The following is a 26,800-nucleotide window of genomic DNA, read 5'->3' as shown; positions in this document are numbered from 1 at the left end:
ATCACCATCTGCAGTGATTTTGGAGCCCAGAAAAATAAAGTCAGCCACTGTTTTCCCATTTATTTGCCATGAAATGATGGGACCGGATGCCATGATCTTAGTTTTCTGAATGTTGAGCTTTAAGCCAACTTTTTCACTCTCTTCTTTCACTTTCATCAAGAGGCTCTTTAGTTCTCCACTTTCTGCCATAAGGGTGGTGTCACCTACATATCTGAGGTTATTAATATTTCTCCCGGTAATCTTGATTCCAGCTGTGCTTCTTCCAGCCCAGTGTTTCTCATGATGTACTCTGCATATAAGTTAAATAAGCAGGGTGACAGTATACAGCCTTGACGTACTCCTTTAGTTGGTCGTTAACTAATTGAAAAAGTGAAAGTGTCAGTCGCTCAGTCGTGTCCGACTCCCTGGGACTCCATGGATCGTACCCTACCAGGCTCCTCAGTCCATGGAATTCTCCAGGCAAGAATACTGGAGTGGTTGCCATTTCCTTCTCCAGGGAATCTTACCATGTGGATTCAACCCAGGTGTACCTGCATGCCCAACCCCCCGCCTCCCCCCCCCGCGGCCCTCGCCTTTTTAAATCAGGTCAGTACGACTCAACCCTTTCCAATTGGCACCCAGCTTTCTCCTGCCAGGTCTACAGAGAGCTCCACCAGTTTGAGGGCCGGAGGCAGCGCCTCCTCCAACCTCTTAAGGGGTGCCCGCCCAGGCCTGCCGCACCTGGACGCATCGCGGGTGGAACTGGGACACTCTGGAGGCGTGACGTAGCGGCCATTTACGGCTGCGGATTGGTGGGCGGGGGAAGGAGGGGCGGGCCACGTCGCCGGAACTGACGCATTCCGGAACCCGCTCTCTGCAGAGCAACCTGGGCTGCGCGTTTCGAAGTTGATGCCCCCGTGGTTTTGCACATCTCTGTGCAGTTGACAGCGGATTCACTCCTCACGATTCCCCCGTCACCTCCCGCCACGTGAGTGGCATTGCCTTGTAGTGGTGTCCGTGAGCGTCGCTAAAGAAGTCCCGGGACGGGTTCGGTGGAGGTGAAGCCGCTCCAAGCTGGTCCAGCTCCAGAAGGCGTGGAAGTTCCTCCGCGTTTATTTTAACTGGGCGTGAGCCTTTCTCTTTTCTTTGGCATCGGATGGTCCTGGCACGTCGTGGGTGGTGTTCATTGCCCAGACGTTTATTGCAATTTGGACAGAGAAAAACCACCGTTTTCTGTCATTTCTCCTAGAGTAGGAGAATTCAAGCAGTAGGAAAATGTCTGTTTTCCCTAAAATATCTTTGAGACTTGAAGTTGAAAACTATCTTAAAGCGGGCTTTATGAATAAGGAGGTAGGTCAGATAAATATATTAAATGCTGTTTGCAGACATTCAAATATTTACACACTAGAGGGATAGGAAAAAAACCCTAAAAGGCAATTAAATGTTTACAGCTGTTGTTTCTTATTACTAGCCTTTCCCAATGCATTAATATAGTATGCTGATGTCTTTCTGCAGGTATGTAATGAATCCTTCCTGAGCTAAGAGATGTATGGAGTGTATTTTTTTTTTTTTTAACATTTCAGAATGGGAAAGGAAGGAGGAGGAAAAAAGCTGCTGTGTGCTTGGAGACAGGTGTCGGGGACTGAAGGGGTTACAGGGGTGAGCAAGCAAAGATCTGTGTCCTCTGAGAATTATACGTCCTGTAGGGAAGAAACACCTGTGTTCTTACAGCACCTGCTCCGTACTCAGGTGGAAGGTATACTGTTATTCAGCGAGTGCTTGTTAAATGCCACTGATTGTGCTAGGTGGTTTGCAGACCTTTCTTGTGTGTGTGCTCAGTCGTGTCCAACTCTTTGGGACCTCATTGACTGCAGCCTACCGGTCTCCTCTGTCCAGGCAAAAATACTGAAATGGATTGCCGTTTCCTACTCCAGAGGATCTTCCCAACCCAGGGGTTGAACCCACATCTTCTGCAGCTCTTTGCGTTGGCAGGTGGATTCTTTACCGCTGAGCCACCTGGGAAACTCCACATCCTAATCTTAGCAATCTTTTTTTGGTATATATTTCATCCCCATTTTTACAGGTGAGAGAGCTGAGGATCCAAAGAGTTATGTTCCTGAATCAAATCTACATTGCTGTCATGGTCCTAATGTTGAAATCTGAAGGGAAAGAGCTTAGGTGTTAGTACAGTGGGAAAAGGAATCGATTTGGAACCCCAAGTCCCGTGGTTTGCATCTCAGTGCTTTTTTACATCTCTGAAACTTGCTTTCCTCGTTTGTGAAGTTGGAGGATATTTAACAGCACTAAATTTTCAGGGTTAAGGTATTAGTCATAAGGGTGAGCACCTGGCACTGTAGGTCCTCAACAAGTGTTCCTTCTGCGTGCTGCTGGCAGCCTTGAGCACAGAAGTCCTCAGTGAATGTTGATTGATTGCCAGGCTCGTGCTCTCTGCCTTACCATCCTGCTTGTAGGCAACTTTGTATTTTCCAAATCTTTGGTATTGTATTCAAAGTAAAGCTGCACAGATGTTAATCATTTTCAAAGATGTTGGTGAAGCCATGACTTCTAGGTTAGATTTCTATGTTTTTATTCCCAAAGATTATGTTAAAGAGCATCACAGTATGGAAAGATAAAATAGTCTCCTTTTTCCCTAAATATTTTATTTATTTGGCTGCTTTGGGTCTTAGCTGCAGCATTTGGGTCTTTAGTTGGCAGCATGTGGAATCTAGTTTCCAGACTAGGTATTGAACCCAGGCCCCGTGCATTGGGAGCTCAAACTCTTACCTATTGGACCACCAGGGAAGTCCCTGAGGAAATATCTTCTTCATTCCAAAGAACTTTAGGGAGGGTGTTAAGAGAAAAAGAGGCAGTTTTCTTCCCCCAGAATTTTTGAAATGATTAACATTGTTTTATAAAAGAAAATTCAAATGTCTTTGACACACCAGTTCTTTTTCAAACATACTAACAGGATTTTACAAAAAGAAAAACTATCCCTATGTAATAAGTATCGAAAGTAGTGAAATATTTGGTTAAAAAAAACATAAACACTGAGAAAGTGCTAATATTTTTAGGCTAGTGGATTATTAGGCTGGCAAGTGGTTTATGAAGATTCTGTGAGGCAGGGGATAGTCAAAGATGACAAAAAATGGTGAAATACATGTCTTGAAGGCTTCAGTTAATTACAAGGAAACTTGGTCATTTGAGTCTTCATAACTCTTATTTCTGACAGGTATCTTGCTGGGTTTTTTTAGACAGTATCTGCTTGTTACTTTTAATAATAACGTGCATGTTTGCTCAGTCATGTCTTGATTTTTTGTGACTCCATGGACTGTAGCCCACCAGGCTCCTCTGTCCATGGGATTCTCCAGGCAAGAATACTGGAGTGGGTTACCATTTCCTTTTGCAGGGGATCTTCCCAACTCAGGGATCAAACCTGCATCTCCTGTGTCTATTGCATTGGGAGGCGGATTCTTTACCACTGCGCCACCTGGGAAGCCTAACATGTAGTATTACCATATAAAAAAAACTGATGTTGTGGGAGATTGTTGGGTGACAGTTTCAGGTGTTACATTTTCTTAAAATACTGTTGACTGTTTTAAAAGGTTGCTAGCCAATTCGCTCTAGGATATGAGATTAGCAGGGAACTAATTCTACAGAAGTGATGTAACAGTTAATATTTTTATAAATAAGTAGAATGAAATCCTGAATTTGTGTGAATAAATGTAGCAGATATGTTCAAAATGTTAATAATGCTTTGCGGTTGAGGTAGTGATTTTCTAATCCCTTTTCATCAGGTGTTTCAGTAGGCGTTTATTAGCATAACCCTGTGAAAAATCACCATAACCTTGGTGTTACCAACATGTAAACAGGAAATGAAATGGAGCGTGATTGTGGAATGATGTTTCATCAGTTGGAACAAATGTATATGCATATATCTTAATATTTTTAATGTGTATTATGAAATTGAAACAGTAACTTGTTCTTTTCTTCTTTTCAGATTCTGTCCGCTTTAGGTAAACAAGAAGCAGAAAGGAGGTTTGAAACACTGTTACATAACTTGTCTCACCCTCCGTCATTCACCACGGTCAGAGTAAATACGCATCTAGCCTCAGTACAACATGTGAAAAATCTGTTATTTGATGAGCTTCAGAAGGTTGGTGCAAATTTTTGTCATTATGTACAGAAGGAGATTTCTCCAACTTATGCCATGTTGCTCCTAACATCATGTGAACGATACACTATAACAAGTTTACAAATAAGGAAATTGAGGATCACGAATGTTGTTCGAGGTTATATGGTGCGTGCTAATGCTAGAACTTGAACATAATACTTCTGATTCTGAGTTTATTTAGTAACTGGATATGTTACTCAACCCCTCTGGGCCTCTCTTGTTTCGTCATCTTCATCCTTAAAATGCTAAGAGGTCTGTTCTTTTTTTTTTTTTTTTAAGAGGTCTGTTCTAACCCAAAAAGTTTGTGCTGTTGTAAGCAGCTTATAACGATCACGAGGGCAGATCATATAGCTGAAGTGAGCCCAGAGGTCAGGCGGTGCCTACTGATTGCCTGTAGAATTGTATTTTTAATTTAATATAATAACAGTGTAATTTATTGGGGTACAGTTGCTTTACAGTGTAGTGTTTGTTTCTTCATTCATTCAGCGAAATGAATCTGCCATGCATATACATATATCCCCTCTTCCTTGGGTTTCCTTCCCGTTTAGGTCATCAAAGAGCATTGGGTAGAGTTCCCTGTGCTGTACAGTAGGTTCTCATCAGTTATCTATTTTATACATCATATCAGTAATGTGTGTATGTCTATCCCAGTCTCCCAATTCCTCCCACTTTCCCCCTTGGTGTCCATACGTTTGTTCTCTATGTCTGTGTCTGTTTCTGGTTTGCAAATAGTTTCATCTGTACCATTTTTCTGGATTCCACATTTATGTGTAATTACATGGTATTTTCCTGCTTCTGACTTATTTCACTCTGTATGATAGTCTCTAGGTCCATCCACATTTCTGTAAATGATAGTTTCTTTGCTAATTAAATATAATTTAATAAAAGGAAATTAAATAGCATAAAGAATGTATTTAAAAATAAGAATGCAGATTTTTTTGGTTCAACTAATAAAATAGTTTTCATATAATACTCATTTTCTCTAACTGACAGTGGATTGTAAAATGCCTAAGAGGTCTGTTCTAACCCAAATTGTTAAAGTTTCAAATAGAAAGATAATATTTGAATTTTCTTGTTTATATTGTCTTAATTGCTTTCAAAATCTGTACATTTTGTAAGTGGAATAAGTCAGAGAAAGACAAATACTACATGATATCACTTATATGTGGAGTCCGAAAAAATACAACAAATTAGTGAATATAACAGAAAAGAAACAGAGTCACAGAACAACTAGTGGTCACCAGCAGAGGCAGGCTCTGTAGGGGTGGGGGAGGTAAGTTAGGTGTAAGATATGCTCAAGGATATACTGTATAACGCAGAGTATAATTAATATTTTACAGTAAGTGTAAGTGAAAAATAACCTTTGAAAATTATTTTTAAAAAATACCAGAAAGAAAACTCCAGAGCTGTGCATTGTGTGTTTCATACACTGTGCACTGAGATTTGCCCCCCAGGAAATGTAAGATGGAGGAGAACAAGGTGCCTGACGCGGGGTAGTTTTAGTTATTCCATTTTGCAGTTATTATTACATCCCTTCTAACAAATAACCACAGAAGGGTGTCAGCAGGCCTATTTCTACCTAAGTACCTAAATGAAAAGGAAAGAGATAAGCATAGTTAAAAGACTCCCGTTTGTATATCATAGTAGGCTGTGTTGTAAGTTTCCTCTGGATAGAACGTTGTGAAATTTTCAGAGCCTCTTCACTGGTATTGATTCTTTTTATTTTATTGAAGTGTGGTTGATTTACAGTGTTGTCTGTGCTGTGCAGCAGAGTGACTCAGTTATATATATACACGCACACATACATAATCTTTTTCACTTGCTTTTGTTACAGTTTATCACAGGATGTTGAATATAGTTCCCTGTGCTATACATTAGGACCTTGTTGTTTGATTCATTTGTTTTTTTGTCTAATATCACCACATCAGTGAAATGTTTATCATACTGTCTTTAAGAACAGTTCTATAAACTTCAAGTAGTGAGGAGAGGACCATGATGTAAGAAAAATCAGCTATACTTTTTGTCTGTATGAGACCAGAACTTAGTATGATAATTATGTAAAACTTGGAGAAAGGTTATTCTGAATTTTAATGAGTGGTAATTTTATTGACCGTATGAGGCATACAGTGTGAACGGTTCCTCTAAGCAGCTAAGATTATTACTTTTATATAGCCATGTGTATAGATTTTCAGCTTGAATAAAGGAAGCTGTTCTGTGCAAAACTCAGGCAGATCCAGGTGGTTTTCTTTTCTCGAAAATTATTCCTAGAGCTTAGATAACCTAGGATCCCAGTCTGATAGAAAGAAAGCTCAGGTGTTGTGTCTAAGACAAGGCAGATGAAATCATTCTGGGCTTTGAGTCCCTTTCTGTAAAGGTTGAGATGAGACTGAGAAAGTGGGGCTGTGGGCAGTAAGTAAGGACCTGGTGGTTGAGTCTTGCCTCTTGCTACCAGGAAAGGGGACTCAAAGGAGGTTTTAGATCGCAGATGTTCGTTTTCCATGTCCCAAAGCTCACATGTATCCCGAAGGCATATCCTGAATGGTATATAAGCGGGTGCTTTGTCTCCAGATTTCTCTGGGTCACATATTGAAATTTCATCTTTTAAAATTTCATTTGACTAGCGAGGATTTGGAGAAGCTGGAACCTGTCTCCACTGGTGGGAAAGTCAAGTGGTCTGGCATCTTTGGAAAAGTCTGTGGTCTCTTAAAAAGCTAAACATAAACTTACTGTACAACCCAGCAATTCCACTCCTATATATATCCAAGAGAAGTGGAAACATATGTCCATGCAGAGACTTGGACATGAATATTATTAGCAGCATTGTTTGTAATAACCAAAAGGGGGAGACTGTCCACATGTTCATTGACTGGTGAATAGAAAAACAAAACGTGGTTAAGTTCACAGCATGGAACGGAACTCAGCAATGAAAGTGATGAACTAATACATGCTACCACGTGGGTGAACCTCAGAAATACCACAGTGAGTGCAAGAAGCCAGGCACAAGACCTCCTGTAGTATGTGATCCTATTTGTATGAAATGTCTAGAAAAGGCAGCTTCTAGAGAAAGAAGTAGGTTAGTGGTTGCCTGGGGTTGTGGCTTGAACAGGGATTGACTGCAGATGGGCGTGAAGAATCTGTGTGTGGTGATGGATAGGACCTAAAACTGAATTCTAGTGATGGTTGCACAATTCTGTAAATTTGCTAAAAAAAAAAAAAAAAAAAAATCATTGAATTGTGCATTTCATATGGATATATTTTATGGTATGTAAAGTAAACCTCAATAAGGCTGTTTTAAAAAGGGCACAGGGTAGAAACAAACAGAAAAAGAGGCCTGTGGTATGTTTGGTTAAAAAAGTGTGTGATATTTTTATGAAAGTTAGGCACACGTGATTTTATGAAAGTTTTACTTCTGTATTGTTTTAATATCTGATAGAAAAGGAGAGAAGGAAAATCTTGGCCTGAGCAGGGTTGGTATCTGTGTAGAATATCTCTGTAGTATGGAGAGAGTGTAGTGCCTCCGAAGCAAAACAAAAACAAATGACAAAATTCATTATCTTCTCCTTGCAGGGATCATAGTCTAGACACTGTAAGGCAGCGGTCCCCAACCTTTTTGGCACCAGGGTCTGGTTTTTCCAGTCTCCCAGTTGAAGACAGTTTTTCCGTGAACCAAGGGAGGGGATGGTTTTGGAGTGATTCAAGTGCATTACATTTATTATGCACTTTATTTCTATTATTATTTCATCAGCTCCACCTCAGATCATCCCAGAGGTTGGGCACTCCTGCTAGGGTATCAGAGAGAACAGGAGGAAGAGAGGGGAAAAAACAGAGAGGTTTGTTTGAATGAGTTCACCCTCAAGATGTCTTACTATGCTGTTGGGTATGGTTAGTTCAAAATTCCCTTTGCTCAGAGGAAGCAGAACTCAGAAGAGCTGTTGAGTTAGTAGAAAAATAGTCTGATTTCCAAAATCTGAAGAATTTTTGTTCTCTTTCCTTTCCAACTTAGAAATAGGTTGATTTTGGGTTTTCGATAGCTAGTGTATTGATACTACAGTGCAGCACAAGTATCTATTATTGTTACTGCTTTGGTGCATTATGTGAAGATGTGTGAGTCTAATCAGTGGCATACACAGCCCAGACTTGTTTTCCAGTATTTGTGTGTGGCCCTCTGATAGACACAGAGTCCTTGCTCTCCATTCCCTTCTTTTATGGGGAGTGCCCAGTTGTCTTCTGTCTGTAGCCATGGTGTGCTGGTACATACCAAACAAACCCCTTTCTAGGAAAAATAATGCTGGTTTGTAGTGTTTGCTGTTTTTTGTGGTGTAAATGCTCCCACTCTGGTCAATTTTAAGCTGCCAGCATGACTATTGACTTGGCAAGAGATGCACACAGTTGGCTCCCATGAGACTGCTGCTAAGTCGCTTCAGTCGTGTCTGACTCTGTGCGACCCTGTAGACGGCAGCCCACCAGGCTCCTCTGTCCCTGGGATTCTCCAGGCAAGAATACTGGAGTGGGTTGCCATTTTCTTCTCCATACCCATGAGATTGGGAGTTGGCTTTAGCACCTACGCTGCTGGCCCTGCACCTATTTCTAGTCTGAAGGCCAAGTATGGTGGAGGATACTGAATATATTCAGCCTTTGCCAGGAAGCATCATCAAAACTGATGTGGCAGGACTTCCCTAGTGGTCCAGTGGTTAACACTCTGCGCTTCCACTACAGGGGGCACCGGTTCAATCCCTGGTAGGGGAACTAAAATCTCACATGCCACGGTGCAACCAAAAACAGACAGACAAGTAAACAAAAAACTGACATGGCATTCAGTGTTGATAATATATAATACACAGCATTTAAAAATCTCAGTCCTTAATGTCCTATTCATGCAACTCTATACTGGATATGTGTTTTCAAAGTAGGTCACTTAAGGTCAACATGGTTTGTGTTTACAAAGTCAAACTAAACAAAATTGAGCCTTTTTCTTGTAAAGAAGTCAAGAAACTCGAGAATCAAATTATAGAGAAAATGTTGTTTTGAAGTCTTTGATTTTTTTTTTTTTGTAGTATCCCATGGAAAAAAATGAGAATAATCCTAAATCAAACTTTATGCTCTGTTAGGTAATGATAATGAAAAGCTCTGTAATTTGAAATTTACCCAGTGCGTTGATTGCTTTGTAATCCTCTGTGTTTATTTTCAACAGCAGTTTAATGGATTAAGTTTTCCTGTTCTTCAGCATCCAGACCTTCAGGATGTCTTACTTATTCCTGTTATTGGACCTAGGTTTGTAACTATTTCATTTTCAAATTGTATTCTTATAAATAAAAATTTGTCACAGGTTCTTTTTTTCGCTGTTTGGTGATAGTACTAAGTTTCTCTATTAGCAACTTTATTTGGATAGGAAATCACAAACTTGATAAATGTTGACTAGATTGTCTGTCATGGAGAATACTACAAAAGAACACTGGGAATGGACTCAGCTATCTTGAGAGGAATGCATATTAGTTCCATTTAGTGGTGATTGATTTTTTTTCATTCTGTAAGACATTTGTTTACTTGCATATCATAAGAGATTCCACTGCTAAATTAAAAATTTTTGGAGCTACAACAGAAATACAAAGCAACAGTGTTTCCTATTTTCATAACTGATATATTTGTAAAATTTTTTTAATTCACGATGATGTTAAATTACTGTATTCTCTGAGTAGAACAGGCTACCGTGGTAGCTCAGCTGGTGAAGAATCCTCCTGCAATGCGGTAGACCCCAGTTCCATCCCTGGGTCGAGAAGATCCCCTGGAGAAGGGATAGGCTACCTACTCCAGTATTCTTGGGCTTCCCTGGTGGCTGAGACGGTGAAGAATCGGCCTGCAATGCGGGAGACCTGGGTTTGATCCCTGGGTTGGGAAGATCCCCTGGAGAAGGGAATGGCAACCCACTCCAGTATTCTTGCCTGGAGAATCTCCATGGACATAGGAGCCTGGCGGGCTAAAGTCCATGGGGTCGAAAAGAGTTGGACACGACTGAGCAACTAAGCACAGCTAAATAGAAGAGATACTGTGTTTGGAAGGCATGTGTTTAAAAAAGGAAAAAAAAAATAATAGGCTTTTATATTATAATGGGAATTCTGTTCCCAAAGAGCATTTTAAAATCCCTAATTGTGATAAAAAAATTTTAATACTCCTAAGAGTAGTAATAAACACAAAAATGTTCATTTTGTTAAAGCTTTAAAGTATTGATAATTTAGTGTCAACAGTAGAGTAATGGTTTTTGGTTTATCCATTCAGTGGAATATTATACAGCCTTAAATGTGGGAGAATTATATGTACAAATAAATGATATTTACAATTAAATACCCAAAGCATATGCTCTGTGTAGGATAATCACATTTCTTTTGCAATTAAATATTACAGATTTATGTATGTATACTTATGCACAGAAAAAAGCCTGGAGGGTATAATATACCCAACTGTTAACAGGGATTAATTCTGAGTGCTTAACTCTGAGGAGGTTGGGAGAAACTAGGTAAGAAGAGGCTCTAATTGTAACATTTCTGGTTTATTTTATTTTATTTTTCTGTAAACACGTATTACTTTTGCAGTTAAAAATTGAGTCTGTAAACTCCTTATTGTGTATTTTTGTTAAGAGGAACATTGCATTAGTGAATGGAGGAGTCTTACTTAAGTGTGCTGAGTTTTGCTAAATTCATACAACTATATAGTCAGGACTCACTCCCATCAAAATATACACCATTTCCATCACCAGAAAATTCTCTGCATTTTGCCCCTCATACTAGGAAACCACTGTTCTGATTTCTCTCATTCCTATTTAGTTTTAAACCAACTAGTTACTATAGTTGATCAGTCACAGGTCTTCTGAGATCTGCGATTCATTTTGGAATACACTGGACGTCATTCCACGATGCCCATAGTTTTCTATAATCTATGTAACTGTATTTCATTCTTACTGGCTTCATAATAATCCTTTCATCCTATTCTTTGTAGTGAGTAAGCTACTCATTAAAACATTAGTGAACTGTGTAACACAGACGGTGAGTTACAGGAAAGCACTGAGAAATCTTTTAGGATTGTGGATTCATATACCTACCTTTGATTTCTGAAAGGAGCATGTCAGCTGTTTTTTGTCTTTTAAACTCATCACCAGTTTTATTAGGTATCTTTTGACTTTCCACTATGAAAAATGAAGAAATTCTTATAGCTGCCCTAAAACTTCCACCAACCAGTTTTTATTTACTGTTAGTTTTTTTTTTAACATTATAAAGCTTTATAACATTTTTTATTCAATTCAGGTGAATGCAGTGTTTGACTTGCAATAACAGTAGTTTATTTCTGAGTTCTTTATCTTGACTGATTGGATATTGTCATTTAGCATAGGGGTCCCCAACCTTCTGGATCTAATGCCTGCTGATCTGAGGTGGAACTGATGTAATAATAATAGAAATAAAGTGCACAATAAAAGTAATGCATTTGAATCATCCCCAAACCATCCAAACCGCCCCCCCCCCCCCGCCCCCCGGCCATGGAAGAGTTATCTCCATGAAGCCAGTCCCTGGTGCTAAGAAGGTTGGGGACCCCTGATTTAGCAGGTCTGCAGCACCTGCTTCTCTTCTCCCAGGTATGTTTCTTGTATCCTCTACATTCTCACTTGAGAATTGCTTGTTGCCTTTATATTTATTTTAAATATTTATTTATTTATGGCTGCGTTGGGTCTTGGTTGTGTCACGCAGGCTTCTCTCTGGTTGTAGCACCTGCGTTTCAGAGTGCGTGGGTTCAGTATCTGTGATTCACAGGTCTAGTTGTCCCACATCATGTGGAATCTTAGTTTTTCGACCAGGGATTGAACCTGTGTCACCTGCATTGCAAAGTGGAATCTTAACCACTGACTGAACCACATGGGAAGTCTTTTTGTTTTTGCCTTTATATGTAAGTAAGAACTTTGTTAAGTATATGTAGTCGTTTCAGGTCACATGTTATTTCCCTTAGAACTGTGTAGACACTGCTTCCACAATCCTGTGGCCTCATGTGTTGCTGTGAAAAAAATCTGAGGCCAAAAAGTATTTTCCCTTTTGCAACAAAGTCTTGATCTTTCACTTGGAGATCTATGAGACTCTTAGGCATTGGACTGTAGAAACTTGGCTGGGATATCCCTTGATTTTGGTTATTCTCTTAATTTTGATTGAAACACAGTGGGATTTTTCAATGATAAGTCTTCTGGTAGTTCTTTGAAGATTTTTCCATTACATACCTTTGCCTTCTGTGTTAGGAGGACACTAATACTCTGTATGTTGGATTTCCAGTGGGAATGTTCCCTGTGTTGGGCTCTCCTAGACAGCCCAGGGTCAGTAATGAGCTGGAAGGACTCCCCAGAACTCAGCATCTAGTCAAGGATTTATTGGCAAGGATTTATTGCATGAAAGGGGTACAAAAACCATGTCAGCAAAGGGAAGGGCATATGGGGGTAGAGTCAGGAGGAAACCAGGCATGAGCTTCCAAAAAGTTGCTCCCCATGGAGTTAACCAGGATGGGCTTCATTCTTTCAGCAGTCAGTTTTGACGTGAGTAAAACTGTCTGTGAGGGCAGCCCATTAGAGCCTCATCACCCAAGGTTTCAGTTGGCAGGCCCCCTCTGCCTGGCATGTGCCAAATTCCAGACTCCCAAAAGGAAAGCAGGTGTTCCGAATGACCACACTGCTTGTACAAACAGTAGCTGACTGTTACTAGAGCTGGTTTTATATCAGTGCTGGGAACTGTTTCCCAGTCAAGTTTTCAGATGCCAGCCAAGGGCCACCTTCTAAGCAGGCTTCTTTCAGAATAGCTGTCTCAAGTCTGTTATGTTAGCTCTTTAATTTCAGGAGATTGACCATCCTTTACTTGCTGAGCTAAGCTAGTTCGCTTTTCTTCTTTTTTATCTTGTTGTTGTTCTCTGTTTTTAAAGGTTCTTTTTAGTTTCTTTGAGGGCTTCCCTGGTGACTCAGATGGTAAAGAATGTGCCTGCAATGCAGGAGACCTGGGTTTGATCCCTGGGTTGGGAAGATCCCCTGGAGAAGGGAATGGCAACCCACTCCAGTATTCTTGCCTGGAGAATCCCATGGACTGAGAAGCCTGGCGGGCTCTAGTCCACAGGGTCTCGAAGAATCAGACATGATTGAGCAACTAACACACACACCCATTTTCTTTGAAACTAGAGAGAGGTTATTTGAGATTTTGCTCTTTTTTGGTCTGTACAGTTTGTTTTGCCTTTGGTTTATTATAGCTTTGTTTAATGCTACACACATCCCTTGGTGTTCATGGGCGATTGGACCCCCTTCCCCCCAACAAATACCAATATCCACAGTTGCTCAAGTCTTTTATGTAAAATGGTATAGTATTTGCGTATAACTCATGCACATCCTTAGCATACTTTAAATAATTTCTAGATTACTTGCAATACCTAATACTATGTGAACAGCAAATTCAAGTTTTGCCTTCTGGAACTTTCTGGAATTAAATTTTTTTTTTCCTGTCTGTGGCTAGTTGAATCCACAGATGCAGAAGCTGAGGGAGGGCCATCTGTACCTAGGCATCTGTCCCACCTTGAATGAATACTCAAATGAAAACATTTACATAGAGTCACCTGGTCTGCACTTTGGGTCAAGTGTGTAACCGGATAACTCATCAGATGTGTTTTTTGAAAACACTTTCACCACATCTTTTCTAGTGGCTTATCTCTAGTTCTGGTGAGCTGAGCTGATGAAGGCTTTGCTGTGAGGGGCGGGGGGTGGGTGGGGCGTCTAGCTCATAGCTGTCTCGTTGGGGGCTTTAACTTTTGGTTATGCTTAGTGAACTCAGGGGAGGAGTCACAGCATTGATGGCACTTTGCTGTTCTTCCCTTCACTACTTCAGGAGAGTTTATCCAGGTTTGTTAGAGAAAACTTGTCTGCTTGTGCCACTTCTGCCAGTCCACTTCCTCTTTCGGCTTTATCCATAGGGAATGGGACTGACATGACATACCCAGACCTTGCTTTTTTCTGCCTGACCTTTGGTCCTGTTTCTGAGTAATGAATAATTGTTTGGGTATCCAAGAGCCTTTCCTTTTCAGAAACAGTCATACCCTATTGAGGAATTGGATTTGATCCAGATTTCATTGTGTCAGCTAATTACTCTTCACTTGCATCTTAGCTGCTGCTTAGATTTCTTGCAAATGGAATTTTCTTTCAAATTTTTCTTCCCCCATTTTTGTGAGCTTTAGAAAAAGAAATATATGTGTACTTTTACTTGTTGACAAATTTTTTTTTTACTAGAAGCTCAACATTTCACAGAGATTTAGGATATCAAAATGTAGGTTAAACTATTTAAAGAGAGAGAACAATTCAAAAAGTAAATCTCACCATAAAATTCAGGTTCCTTCATTTTATTTAACATGATATTTAATTTACTGAGCAAATATGTGTATATATAAAATAATTTTTTTAAGTTTTAAAATTTATTTCAGTATTGCTTCTGTTTTTTTTATGTTTTGATATTTCAGCCCCAAGGCATGTGGGATCTTAGCTTTCCAACCAGGGATCAGACTTGCATCCCCTGCATTGGAAGGCGAAGTCCTAAGGACTGGACTGCCAGGAAAGTCTTGATCAAATATATTTTAATGTTAGGAAGGTTTTACCAATGGTAATTAGATTGAAGTAAGGTGGTACTGCTGAAGTTGATGGTATCAATGTCAACTATATTGAAAAACTTAAAAGAGAGAATTGAATGCCAGTCTTCTCTTGATCCAAAGTATTTTTCATTTTTTGAATTGAAATATAGTTGACTTATGGTGGGATGTTAGTTTCAGGTATATAGCAGAGTGCTTCAGTTATATATTCCTTTTCAGATTCTTTTCCCTTAAAGGTTTTTACAAAATATTTGGTTTAGTTCCCTGCGCTATACAATAGGTCCTTGTTGATTATTTATATTATATATATTAGTGTGTCTGTGTTAATCCCAAACTCCTAATTTATCCCCCCATATAAGAGTATCTTTTTAAAATGTTTACTGTTGTATAGTTGATTTACAATGTTGTGTTAGTTTCTGCTGTACTGGAAAGTGAATCAGTTATACATACACATATATTCACTCTTTTTTTAGATTTTTTTCCCATTTCAGTCGTTACACAGTATTGGGTAGAGTTCCCTGTGCTACAGAGTAGGTCCTTATTATTAATAGTTATCTCTCTAACTTATAATAGTGTGTATATGACGGTCCCACTCTCCTGATTTATCCCTCTCTTGCAGTAGCCATAAGTTTGTTTTCTGCATGCATACAAGAGTATTTTATTTTATTTTATTTTTAATTTTATTTTATTTTTAAACTTTACATAATTGTATTAGTTTTGCCAAATATCAAAATGAATCCACCACAGGTATACATGTGTTCCCCATCCTGAACCCTCCTTCCTCCCCATACCATCCCTCTGGGTCATCCCAGTGCTCTAGCCTCAAGCATCCAGTATCGTGCATCGAACCTGGACTGGCATCTCGTTTCATACATGATATTTTACATGTTTCAATGCCATTCTCCCAAATCTTCCCACCCTCTCCCTCTCCCACAGAGTCCATAAGACTGTTCTATACATCAGTGTCTCTTTTGCTGTCTCGTACACCGGGTTATTGTTACTGTCTTTCTAAATTCCATATATATGCGTTAGTATACTGTAATGGTGTTTTTCCTTCTGGCTTACTTCACTCTGTATAATAGGCTCCAGTTTCATCCACCTCATTAGAACGGATTCAAATGTATTCTTTTTAATGGCTGAGTAATACTCCATTGTGTATATGTACCACAGCTTTCTTATCCATTCATCTGCTGATGGACATCTAGGTTGCTTCGATGTCCTGGCTATTATAAACAGTGCTGCGATGAACATTGGGGTACATGTGTCTCTTTCCCTTCTGGTTTCCTCAGTGTGTATGCCCAGCAGTGGGATTGCTGGATCATAAGGGAGAAAATAATAGCAAATGAAGCAACTGACAAACAACTAATCTCAAAAATATACCAGCAACTCCTACAGCTCAACTCCAGAAAAATAAATGACCCAATCAAAAAATGGGCCAAAGAACTAAATAGACATTTCTCCAAAGAAGACATACAGATGGCTAACAAACACATGAAAAGATGCTCAACATCACTCATTATCAGAGAAATGCAAATCAAAACCACTATGAGGTACCATTTCACACCAGTCAGAATGGCTGCGATCCAAAAGTCTACAAGCAATAAATGCTGGAGAGGGTGTGGAGAAAAGGGAACCCTCTTACACTGTTGGTGGGAATGCAAACTAGTACAGCCACTATGGAGAACAGTGTGGAGATTCCTTAAAAAACTGGAAACGAGTGTTTTAAACACCGTACCCCAACCATTTTTTAAAGACTGCATTTAAATCAGTGGAATTTTTTAGGCCAATATTCAATTTGTAATTTTTAAGAATCTCTTTATATTGTCTGTTGGTATTCTTTCCTTTTAGATAAAAATCTATTTCTAGCAGGTCAGAAAATTAAATTTCCCTAAAATTGAGTGTATAATTCAGTAGCAGAAATATCTTGAGATACAAATGAGATTGAGTTTGCCTTTCTCTTCCAGCCGTTCCATTTCCGTTTCTCATAGTTGCCTTGCTACTAGCGTTAGCACTTTGGTTTTCAGTTACTGTTTGTATGTATGAAATAATAGGGTGAATACAATGGAATATTCACGTAATTGCTCAAAGACTGCTGGTTCAAGTGGTTGACATGCAAATGAGATATCATGATCGTGTGATATCTCAAAATTATATTCTGCAAATGAGATACCAGATTCAGTTCAGTTCAGCCGCTCAGTCATGTCCGACTCTTTGTGACTGCATGAACTGCAGCATGCCAGGCCTCCCTATCTATCACCAACTCCCAGAGTTCACCCAACCATGTCCATCGAGTCAGTGATGCTATCCAACAATCTCATCCTCTGTCATCCCCTTCTCCTCCTGCCCTCAATCCTTCCCAGCATCAAAGTCTTTTCAAATGAGTCGGCTCTTCGCATCAGGTGGCCAAAGTAGTGGGGTTTCTGCTTCAACATCAGTCCTTCCAATGAACACCTGGGACTGATCTTTAGGATGGACTGGTTGGATCTCCTTGCAGTCTAAGGGACTCTTGAGAGTCTTCTCCAGCACCACAGTTCAAAAGCATGAATACTTCGGCACTGAGCTTTCCTGACAGTCCAACTCACATCCATACACGACCACTGGAAAAACCATAGCCTTGACTAGATGGACCTCTATTGACAAAGTAATGTCTCTGCTTTTTAATATGCTGTATAGGTAGGTCATAACTTTCCTTCCAAGGAGTAAGCGTCTTTTAATTTCATGGCTGCAATCACCATCTGCAGTGATTTTGGAGCCCAGAAAAATAAAGTCTGACACTGTTTCCACTGTTTCCCCATCTATTGCCCATGAAGTGATGGGACCGCATGCCATGATCTTCGTTTTCTGAATGTTGAGCTTTAAGCCAACTTTTTCACTCTCCTCTTTCACTTTCATCAAGAGGCTCTTCAGTTCTTCACTTTCTGCCATAAGGGTAGTGTCATCTGCATGTCTGAGGTTATTGATATTTCTCCCAGCAATCTTGATTCCAGCTTGTGCTTCCTCCAGCCCGTCGTTTCTCATGATGTACTCTGTTAAATAAATTAAATAAGCAGGGTGACAATATACAGCCTTGACGTACTCCTTTTCCTATTTGGAATCATTCTGTTGTTCCCTGTCCAGTTCTAACTGCTTCCTGACCTGCATACAGGTTTCTCAAGAGGCAGGTCAGGTGGTCTGGTATTCCCATCTCTTTCAGAATTTTCTACAGTTGATCGTGATCCACACAGTCAAAGGCTTTGGCATAGTCAATAAAGCAGAAACAGGTATTTTTCTGGAACTCTCTTGCTTTTTCGATGATCCAGCGGATGTTGGCAGTTTGATCTCTGGTTCCTCTGCCTTTTGTAAAACCAGCTTGAACATCTGCAAGTTCATGATTCACATATTGCTGAAGCCTGGCTTGGAGAATTTTGAACGTTACTTTACTAGCATGTGAGATGAGTGCAATTGTGAAGTATGAGCATTCTTTGGCATTGCCTTTCTTTGGGATTGGAATGAAAACTGACCTTTTCCAGTCTTGTAACCACTGCTGAGTTTTCCAAATATGCTGGAATATTGAGTACAGCACTTTCACAGCATCATCTTTCAGGATTTGAAATATCTCAACTGGTATTCATCACCTCCACTAACTTTGTTCGTAGTGATGCTTTCTAAGGCCCACTTGACTTCACATTCCAGGATGTTTGGCTCTGCTGCTGCTGCTAAGTCGCTTTAGTTGTGTCCGACTCTGTTCGACCCCATAGACGGCAGCCCACCAGGCTCCCTCGTCCCTGGGATTCTCCAGGCAAGAACACTGGAGTGGGTTGCCATTTCCTTCTCCAATGCATGAAAGTGAAAAGTGAAAGTGAAGTTGCTCAGTCGTGTCCGACTCTTCGTGACCCCGTGTACTGCAGCCCACCAGGCTCCTCCGTCCATGGGATTTTCCAGGCAAGAGTACTGGAGTGGGGTGCCATTACCTTCTCCGTGTCTGGCTCTAGGCGAGTGATTACACCTTCATGATTATCTTGGTTGTGAAGATCTTTTTTATACAGTTCTTCTGTGTATTCTTGCCACCTCTTCTCAATATCTTCTGCTTCTGTTAGGTCCATACCATTTCTGTCCTTTATCGAGCCCATCTTTGCATGAAATGTTCCCTTGGTATCTCTCATTTTCTTGAAGCAATCTCTAGTCTTTCCCATTCTGTTGTTTTCCTCTATGTCTTTGCATTGATCGCTGAGGAAGGCTTTCTTATCTCTCCTTGCTATTCTTTGGAACTCTGCATTCAAATGGGTATAGCTTTCCTTTTCTCCTTTGCTTTTCGCTTCCCTTCTTTTCACAGCTATTTGTAAGGCCTCCCCAGACAGCCATTTTGCTTCTTTGCATTTTTCTTGGGGATGGGCTAGATCCCTGTCTCCTGTACAATGTCACTAACCTCTGTCCATAGTTCATCAGGCACTCAGTCTGTCAGTTCTAGTCCCTTAAATCTGTTTCTCACTTCCACTGTATAGTCATAAGGGATTTGATTTAGATCATACCTTAATGGTCTAGTGGTTTTCTCCACTTTCTTCAATTTCAGTCTGAATTTGGCAATAAGGAGTTCATGATCCGAGCCACAGTCAGCTCCCAGTCTTTTTTTGCTGACTGTATAGAACTTCTCCATCTTTGGCTGCAAAGAATATGATCAATCTGATTTTGGTGTTGACCATCTGGTGATGTCCATGTGTAGAGTCTTCTCTTGTGTTGTTGGAAGAGGGTGTTTGCAATGACCAGTGCGTTTTCTTGGCAGAACTCTGTTAGCCTTTGCCCTGCTTCATTCTATACTCCAAGGCCAAATTTGCCAGTTACTCCAGGTGTGTGTTGACTTCCTACTTTTGCATTCCAGTCCTCTATAATGAAAAGGACATCTTTTTTGGGTGTTAGCTCTAGAAGATCTTGTAGGTCTTCATAGAACTGTTCAGCTTCTTCAGCGTTACTGGTTGGGGCATAGACTTGGATATTGAATGGTTTGCCTTGGAAACGAACAGAGATAATTTTTTGTTTTTGACATTGTATCCAAGTACTGCATTTTGGACTCTCTTGTTGACTATGATGGCTACTCCATTTCTTCTAAGGGATTTGTGCCCACAGTAGTAGATATAATGGTCATCTGAGGTAACTTCACCCATTCCAGTCCATCTTAGTTCACTGATTCTTAGAATGTCGATGTTCACTCTTGTCATCTCCTGTTTGACCACTTCCAACAATGGCAACCCACTCCAGTACTCTTGCCTGGAAAATCCCATGGACAGAGCGGGCCTGGTGGGCTGCAGTCTATGGGGTCGCACAGAGTCGGACACGACTGAAGCAACTTAGTAGCAGCAGCAATTTGCCTTGATTCATGGACCTAACATTCCAGGCTCCTATGCAATATTGCTCTTTACAGCATCGAACCCTGCTTCCATCAGCAGTCCCATGCACAACTGGGTGGTGTTTTTACTTTGGCTCCATCCCTTCATTTTTTCTCGAGTTATTTCTCCACTGATCTCCAGTAGCATATTGGGCACCTACCGACCTGGGGAGTTCATCTATCAGTGTCTTATCTTTTTGCCTTTTCATACTGTTCATGGGGTTCTTGAGGCAAGAATACTGAAGTGGTTTGCCATTCCCTTCTCCAGTGGACCACATTCTGTCACACTTCTCCTCCATGACCCAGCCATCGGCATGGCTTAGTTTCATTGAGTTAGACAAGGCTGTGTCCGAGTGATCAGATTGGCTCGTCTGTGATTGGGGTTTCCATCTGTCTGCCCTCTGATCCCCTCTCAGTGCCTACCGTCTTACTTGGGTTTGTCTTACCTTGGACGGTGGTGTCTCTTCATGGCTGCTCCAGCAAAGCGCAGCCGCTGCTCCTTACCTGTGATGCGGGGTTATAAGATATCAGATTATATGTATACAGATGAGATATCATGATTGTGTGATATCTCAAAATTATATTATCTTCCTTTTATTGTAGGGTTGCTAATATATGCAGTTAAATACATGCCAAGTAATAAGTGTATTTTTTATATGCTTTTTAGTGGGTCATTCTCATATCTCGACCCTCTCTTTAGTGGGTCTTTAATTCATAGGCATCTCATTTTTAGCTGTTTTAATTAGTTTTCTCTTATTCTAAGCACCTTCTTACTATTTTTCTCCAGTCTTTATTACTGTATTCTTGGAAAATCATCTTTCTTTAATGCTATTGCTTCACTCTTTTGTTTAAAAACATTTTAATAAAAATCAAGCGTTTAGTATTTATGGCCCTACATCGACTTTTATATTTCCTCACTAAAGCTTCAGCAATGCTGATTTGCACCTTGACACTTGCATATATATACAATCTTATATTCTTACACAGTTAGTAAGTACTTGTGTTGAAAGATTCCCGAAGACCATTCCCCAGCTCAGTGATTCTCTTGGAGGACTCAGAGGATTCCACATGTAGTCGTACTTGTGACCATGGTTTATTACAGTGAAAGAATCTGAAGCAAAATCAACAAAACAAAAGCTGCCTGGGATGAAGTCTAGGGAAAACCATTTGTAAACTGCAGAGTCTTTTTCCGGTGGAGTCATGCAGTGTACAGTTAACTCCCCTGGCAACAAGGATGACAATGCATGTGTGAGATGTCACCATCCAGGAAAGCTCCTTAGAGACAGGCATCCAGGGTTTTCATTTAGGGCTGGTTGTGTGGGCACCTCGTGCCTGGTAGGTACCCAAATTCTGGCCTCCCAGAAGGGAGGTCAGTGTCCACCATAAACCATATTATTTGTTTACAAATTGTTATAGATAATAGAGGAACATTGAGCTACCCTTGGTGATGGCCAGGGAGGCCTGGCGTGCTGCAGTCCATGGGGTTGCAAAGAGTTGGACATGACTGAGCAAATGAACTGAACTGAACTGAATCAGTTAAGAGTGGGAACTCCTCTGAGTTCCAGGATGCTAGCCAAGGATCAGCCTCATCACCAGGCCTTTCAAAGAAAGGATAGTAGTTCTTTTTCATTGTGGTTTTTTGTTTGTTTTTATTTTTGGATGTGCTGGGTCTCTAACTGAGGCATGTGGGCTTAGTTGCCCTGCAACATGTGGGATCTTAGTTCCCTGACCAGGGATTGAACTCATGTGGATTCTTAACTGCTGGACCACCAGGGAAGTCCCTGGCCCACTATGTTAATGCTCTTCCCCATAGTCTCCCATTCTCTCCTTTCAATGAAATGGTTATTCTCTTAAAAACTTTCTGATTAACATTACAGAGTTCCATTTCACAAAATATTTTTTGAAGATTGAGGGGCAGGAGGAGAAGGGGACAACAGGATGAGATGGTTGGATGGCATCACTGACTTAATGGACATGAGTTTGGGTGGACTCCAGGAGTTGGTGATGGACAGGGAGGCCTGGCGTGCTGTGGTTCATGGGGTCGCAAAGAGTCCGACACGACTGAGCAACTGAACTGTGTGTGAGAACCAAAGATACTATACAGATGGGTGAAACATAGTGTAAAAGCAGGTGAATATTGGTACAAGTCAAACTGCAGTAGATTCCTGGGGAGGGATATGAATTAAGTACCATCCAAGCAGAGAAGAGGAAGAGCTGAATGCAAAGAAGTGGGTAAAGATTTTCTCCAAAGAGATGTTATTTCCCTTGAGCCTTGTGGGTGAGTGAGAAGGAGGTAGATGAGATAAAGTAGGCGAGGGTACACAAGGTAGAGAGAAAGTACGTGCAGAGGTACAGAGGTGTGAAAATATATGGTGGTTTGTGACAAAAGTGACTGGGAATCTATCAGTTTTCAGAGAGGTTGGTGAAAGAAGATGTTGAAGTTAGAAGAGGTAGAGTGGAATGTGAAGGATTCATTTTAAATTTGATTAATTTTTATTGGAGTATAGCTTTACAGTGTTGTGCTATTAATAGTTTCTGTTGTGCAGGAGAGTGAATCAGCTGCATTTATATACATATCATATATATGTATGATATGTATTGCCAATAAGATCATCTATACCATTTTTCTAGATTCTACGTATATGTGTTCATATACAGCATTTGTTTTTCTCTTTCTGACTTACTTCACTCTGTATGACAGTCTCTAGTCCATCTACATCTCTACAAATGATCCAAGCTCATTCTGTTTTATGGCTGAGTAATAGTTTTATTGTATATATGTGCCACATCTTTATTCATTTCTCTGTTGATGGACATTTAAGTTGTTCTCATGTCCTGGCTGTTGTAAATAGCGCTATAGTGAACATTGGGGTACATGTGTCTTTTTGAAGGATGATTTTTTAAAACTAAGAAATGTTTTATTTCTTCACACAGCATATAGGACCCAAATAATTTTTATTACAGTTGTGATTTTAGAAATACAATACTGGTAGTAGCATAAAGCTTTTTTTCCCCCAAACTGCATGTAGACCTTGACTCATTAGTAGGTTGTGAAATTCAGTTTAACTGGTTGTTTATAGTTTTTTCTAAGGAATAGGGATTTTATTATATAATATCCTGGAGTGTACATGGTAAGGTGTTTCGTGAAACATTTGCTATAAATGTAAGTGTGGATAGGCACACATGTGTACTGGGATGCCGTTCAAGTGCATTTCTCACATTGGATTGCAGCCAAAAAAGCCTGAAAACACTTTTTTCAAAAGATGAATTGCAAGCCTAGAGCCGAGTTAGGGAGCTATTTTAGTCTTATCTCCAGCAGTATGGTGAACTAGATAACTTGAGAATGTTTCTGCTACTTAGGCCTAGGAACACTGAACAAAAAATAGGTCATAACATGCATAGCAGAATGATTAAGGACCTTAGTGAGATACTCAGGGGTTAGAATGAAGGGTAACTGAAAATTGAGTAGTAAGTGCGTGAGCTAAGATTAAGGGTTGAGGGGTTTGAGGGAGAAGGTGCTTGGTCCCCTGAACTTAGGGGCATTGGTTTTAACAATAGGCTGTTAGTGCTAAGAGGTGAGAACCATCCAAAAGTCAGTGCAGGGCATTAATTAGGAGTTGGAGCTCTCTTGCCATGGAGCCTGGGTTGAGGGGAAAAAATCTATGAGATGCACAGCTGAGCTTCCATATCTGTAAGGGTTTGGAGTGCAAATTCATACTACCCATGTGGTCTTGACACCTGTGGTTTGGGAAATTGACATAAGAATTGGATCCTAAGCCAGTTCTTGAGGTGCTTGGCAAAAGCACTGCAGAGTGGCACCTGTCAGCCCAGGCCATGCTTCTTTCTTATAGTTAGAAGCTACACTGGGAATCAAACTACCATGAGTGAGAACCAGCATATACAACAGACTGAGGGATTAGATTCCCCAGAACTGCAGCCAGCCAGTGTGTACTCAGTCATGGCTGACTCTCTGCGACTCCATGGACTGTAGCCCCCACCATGCTCCTCTGTCCTTGGAATCTTCCATGCAGGGATACTGGAATGGGTTGCCATTTCCTACTCCAGGGATTGAACCCACATCTCTTGCATCTCTTCCATTGGCAGGTGGATTCTTTACCAGCTGTGCCACTTGGGAAGCCCAGAATGTAGCAAAGAGAGCTAATTGGTAGGCACTATAAAATTAGTCTCCTTGAAAATGATTAAAAGCAAAAGGGAGAATCTAAAACATAAAAGACCCTAAGAGGGAAAAAAAAGAAAAAGAATTTCTAGACATTAAAATTTCATTAAAATTAAAAAGTCATTCTGAGTTAAACTCTAGACTCAACAGATGAGAGAATTAATGAACTAGAAGATGGCTTATGGAATATCACCTAGAATACAGCAGGTAAAGAAGGTGTAAAGCAGTAGGAGATATGAAACTGAGTCATGAGAACAAGAATGAAAAGTTACTACTGTTCCTAATGAATCCCAGGTGTAGAGATTAGAAATAATGTGGGAGAGACAATATTCAATAATATAATGAAGAATTTTCCAGAATTGATGAAAGTCAGATTTAAAAAATACAGTGTCTGAAGGCAAAAGTAAAGATAAATACATGACTAGGTGCTTCAGAATGAATCTGAAGAACACCAAAGACATCAGGAGGATCTGAAAGCAACCAAAGATAAAACACAGACATTAGATCACTGGATAAAACAATATCCAGTGATCAGATGATGCAAGTCTGATGTCGAGGGTGGAAGGGCCTGGGAGACGTGTCAGAGAATTAGAGGAGGCATCGTTTGGTAACTCAGTGAATGTTGAGTTACAAGTTTTAGGAGGAAATTCAAGATGATGCCGGGATTTGTGTTCTGGCTGCTCAGGTAGATAACGTCATTTTGACTGGAACGCAGGAGGATGAAGCTTTGGGCTGTTGCCAAGGATTTGAGGAGTGGATCAGGGAATCATAACATTGTTTAGGACTTGTTGAGTGTGAAGTAGCTGTAGGACGTCTGTGCACAGCTGTCTGCAGATAATCAGTCTAGAAAGGCTGATCATTAGGTATGTGGGTTCACAATGAGGTCCAGCTGTATAGCACAGGGAGCTATAGTCAATATCCAGTGATAAACTACAATGGAAAAGAATATGAAAAAGAATAGCTGGTTCACATTGTGGTACAGCAGAGATTAACATAACTTTATAAACGACTATACTTCAATACGGAGAAGGCAATGGCACCCCACTGCAGTACTCTTGCCTGGAAAATCCCATGGATGGAGGGCCTGGTGGACTGCAGTCCATGGGGTCGCTAAGAGTCGGACCCGACTGAGTGACTTCCCTTTCACTTTTCACTTTCATGCACTGGAGAAGGAAATGGCAACCCACTCCAGTGTTCTAGCCTAGAGAATCCCAGGGACGGGGGAGCCTGGTGGGCTGCCATCTGTGGGGTCACACAGAGTCAGACATGACTGAAGCGACTTAGCAGCAGCAGCATACTTCAATAAAATAAAGAATATGTAGGTTATCTTTGTAAGTGGTCACTGAAACCATGAGATTGCCAAGGTTTGGGATACAAAGCGAGAAGAGATGATGTCATGTTTAAGAACCTGGAGAAATGAACCTTGTCCAGAAATAGCTGGAGAATGAGCAGTGAGTGTGTGGGACCTGGAAGGAGGAGGATAAATGTGAGAAGCTTACTGAGATTTGATCAGTTGGAGATCTTGAAAAGAAAATGCACTTAATTCTTTGAATTCGCTTAAAATGCACTTAAAAGTGCAAGGAGTTAGGACCATACATATGACATGTTGCCAACCAGGGAACCCCATCAGAAGTGCAGTACTTGAGACGTTTATTTGGGCTTATCACATAGGTACCCCCGACCTTTGAGAAGGTCTGCTCTGAGTGTTGGAAGTGATACCAGGCTTCAGTGTTTCAAGGGATGGATGGGAGGTGAGAAGTTGGAGAACACTGAAGAAAGTTAGATAGCAGAGGAAGAAAAGACTTACCTTTGTCTTGTTTAAAACATTAATAACTTACCGTGTGCCAGTCTACCACTTCAGAAATGTTTTTGCATTTCTCACATGTCTGTCTTAGTCTTTAAAGATAGAAACGTTATTGCTCTTCTCTCCTAATGCTATTATGAAACAGCAGTGCTTGTTAAATGATGAAGCATTTTTTTTTTTCCTTTGGGGTTGTGGTTTTAATCTACATGGAGCTTCATTGGATTAGAATATAAACACTTGATCGTGTCCCCTCTAACACTGAAGGCATCAGAGCTGGTGAGAACAGACACAGGCTGGGCCCGAGGGCTGCCTTGGCCTCTTCTACCCTGTGTGCCATTTCCTATGACCTCAGTCCTGCCTTAGTTTTTTTTTTTTTAATTGAGGTATAGTTGGTATAAGTTATAGGTATACAATGTAGTGATTCACAATTTTTAAAGGTTATGCTCCATTTATAGTTATAAAATATTGGCTATATCATAAAAAAAGAATGAAATACCATTTGCAGCAACATGGATGGACCTAGAGATGATCATACTAAGTGAAGTCAGTCAGAGAAAGATGAATACCACATGAAACCACTTGTACATGGAATCCAAAAAAAACAAAAAAGATACAAATGAATTTATTTACAGAATGGAAGTAGACTCAGACATAAAAAATAAATTTGTAGTT

At 40.4% G+C, this 26,800-nt stretch overlaps 1 protein-coding gene across 4 annotated transcripts in view; it reads left to right on the top strand.

Annotated features, from left to right (window-relative positions):
- The first annotated feature begins 842 nt into the window (after positions 1-842).
- The window catches only part of NSUN6 (NOP2/Sun RNA methyltransferase 6), a 79,828-nt gene continuing 53,870 nt past the window's right edge, over positions 843-26,800 (top strand). For 2 of the 4 annotated variants that reach the window (XM_019973126.2, XM_019973125.2), the window contains exons 1-3: positions 843-1,329; positions 3,977-4,132; positions 9,342-9,421. In XM_019973126.2, the coding sequence (XP_019828685.2) occupies positions 1,255-1,329; positions 3,977-4,132; positions 9,342-9,421 (311 nt within the window). In that variant the 5' untranslated portion in view covers positions 843-1,254. Of the gene's footprint in view, positions 1,330-3,976; positions 4,133-9,341; positions 9,422-26,800 lie in introns of those variants that run through there. The other 2 variants (XM_070800905.1, XM_070800906.1) reach the window with 2 other exon arrangements.

The sequence above is a fragment of the Bos indicus genome, chromosome 13 (genome assembly GCF_029378745.1).
Source record: "Bos indicus isolate NIAB-ARS_2022 breed Sahiwal x Tharparkar chromosome 13, NIAB-ARS_B.indTharparkar_mat_pri_1.0, whole genome shotgun sequence".
Lineage (NCBI taxonomy): Eukaryota > Metazoa > Chordata > Mammalia > Artiodactyla > Bovidae > Bos > Bos indicus.
The sequence above is the reverse complement of the archived record's forward strand: the minus strand, read 5'-3'. Positions and strand labels throughout refer to the sequence as shown.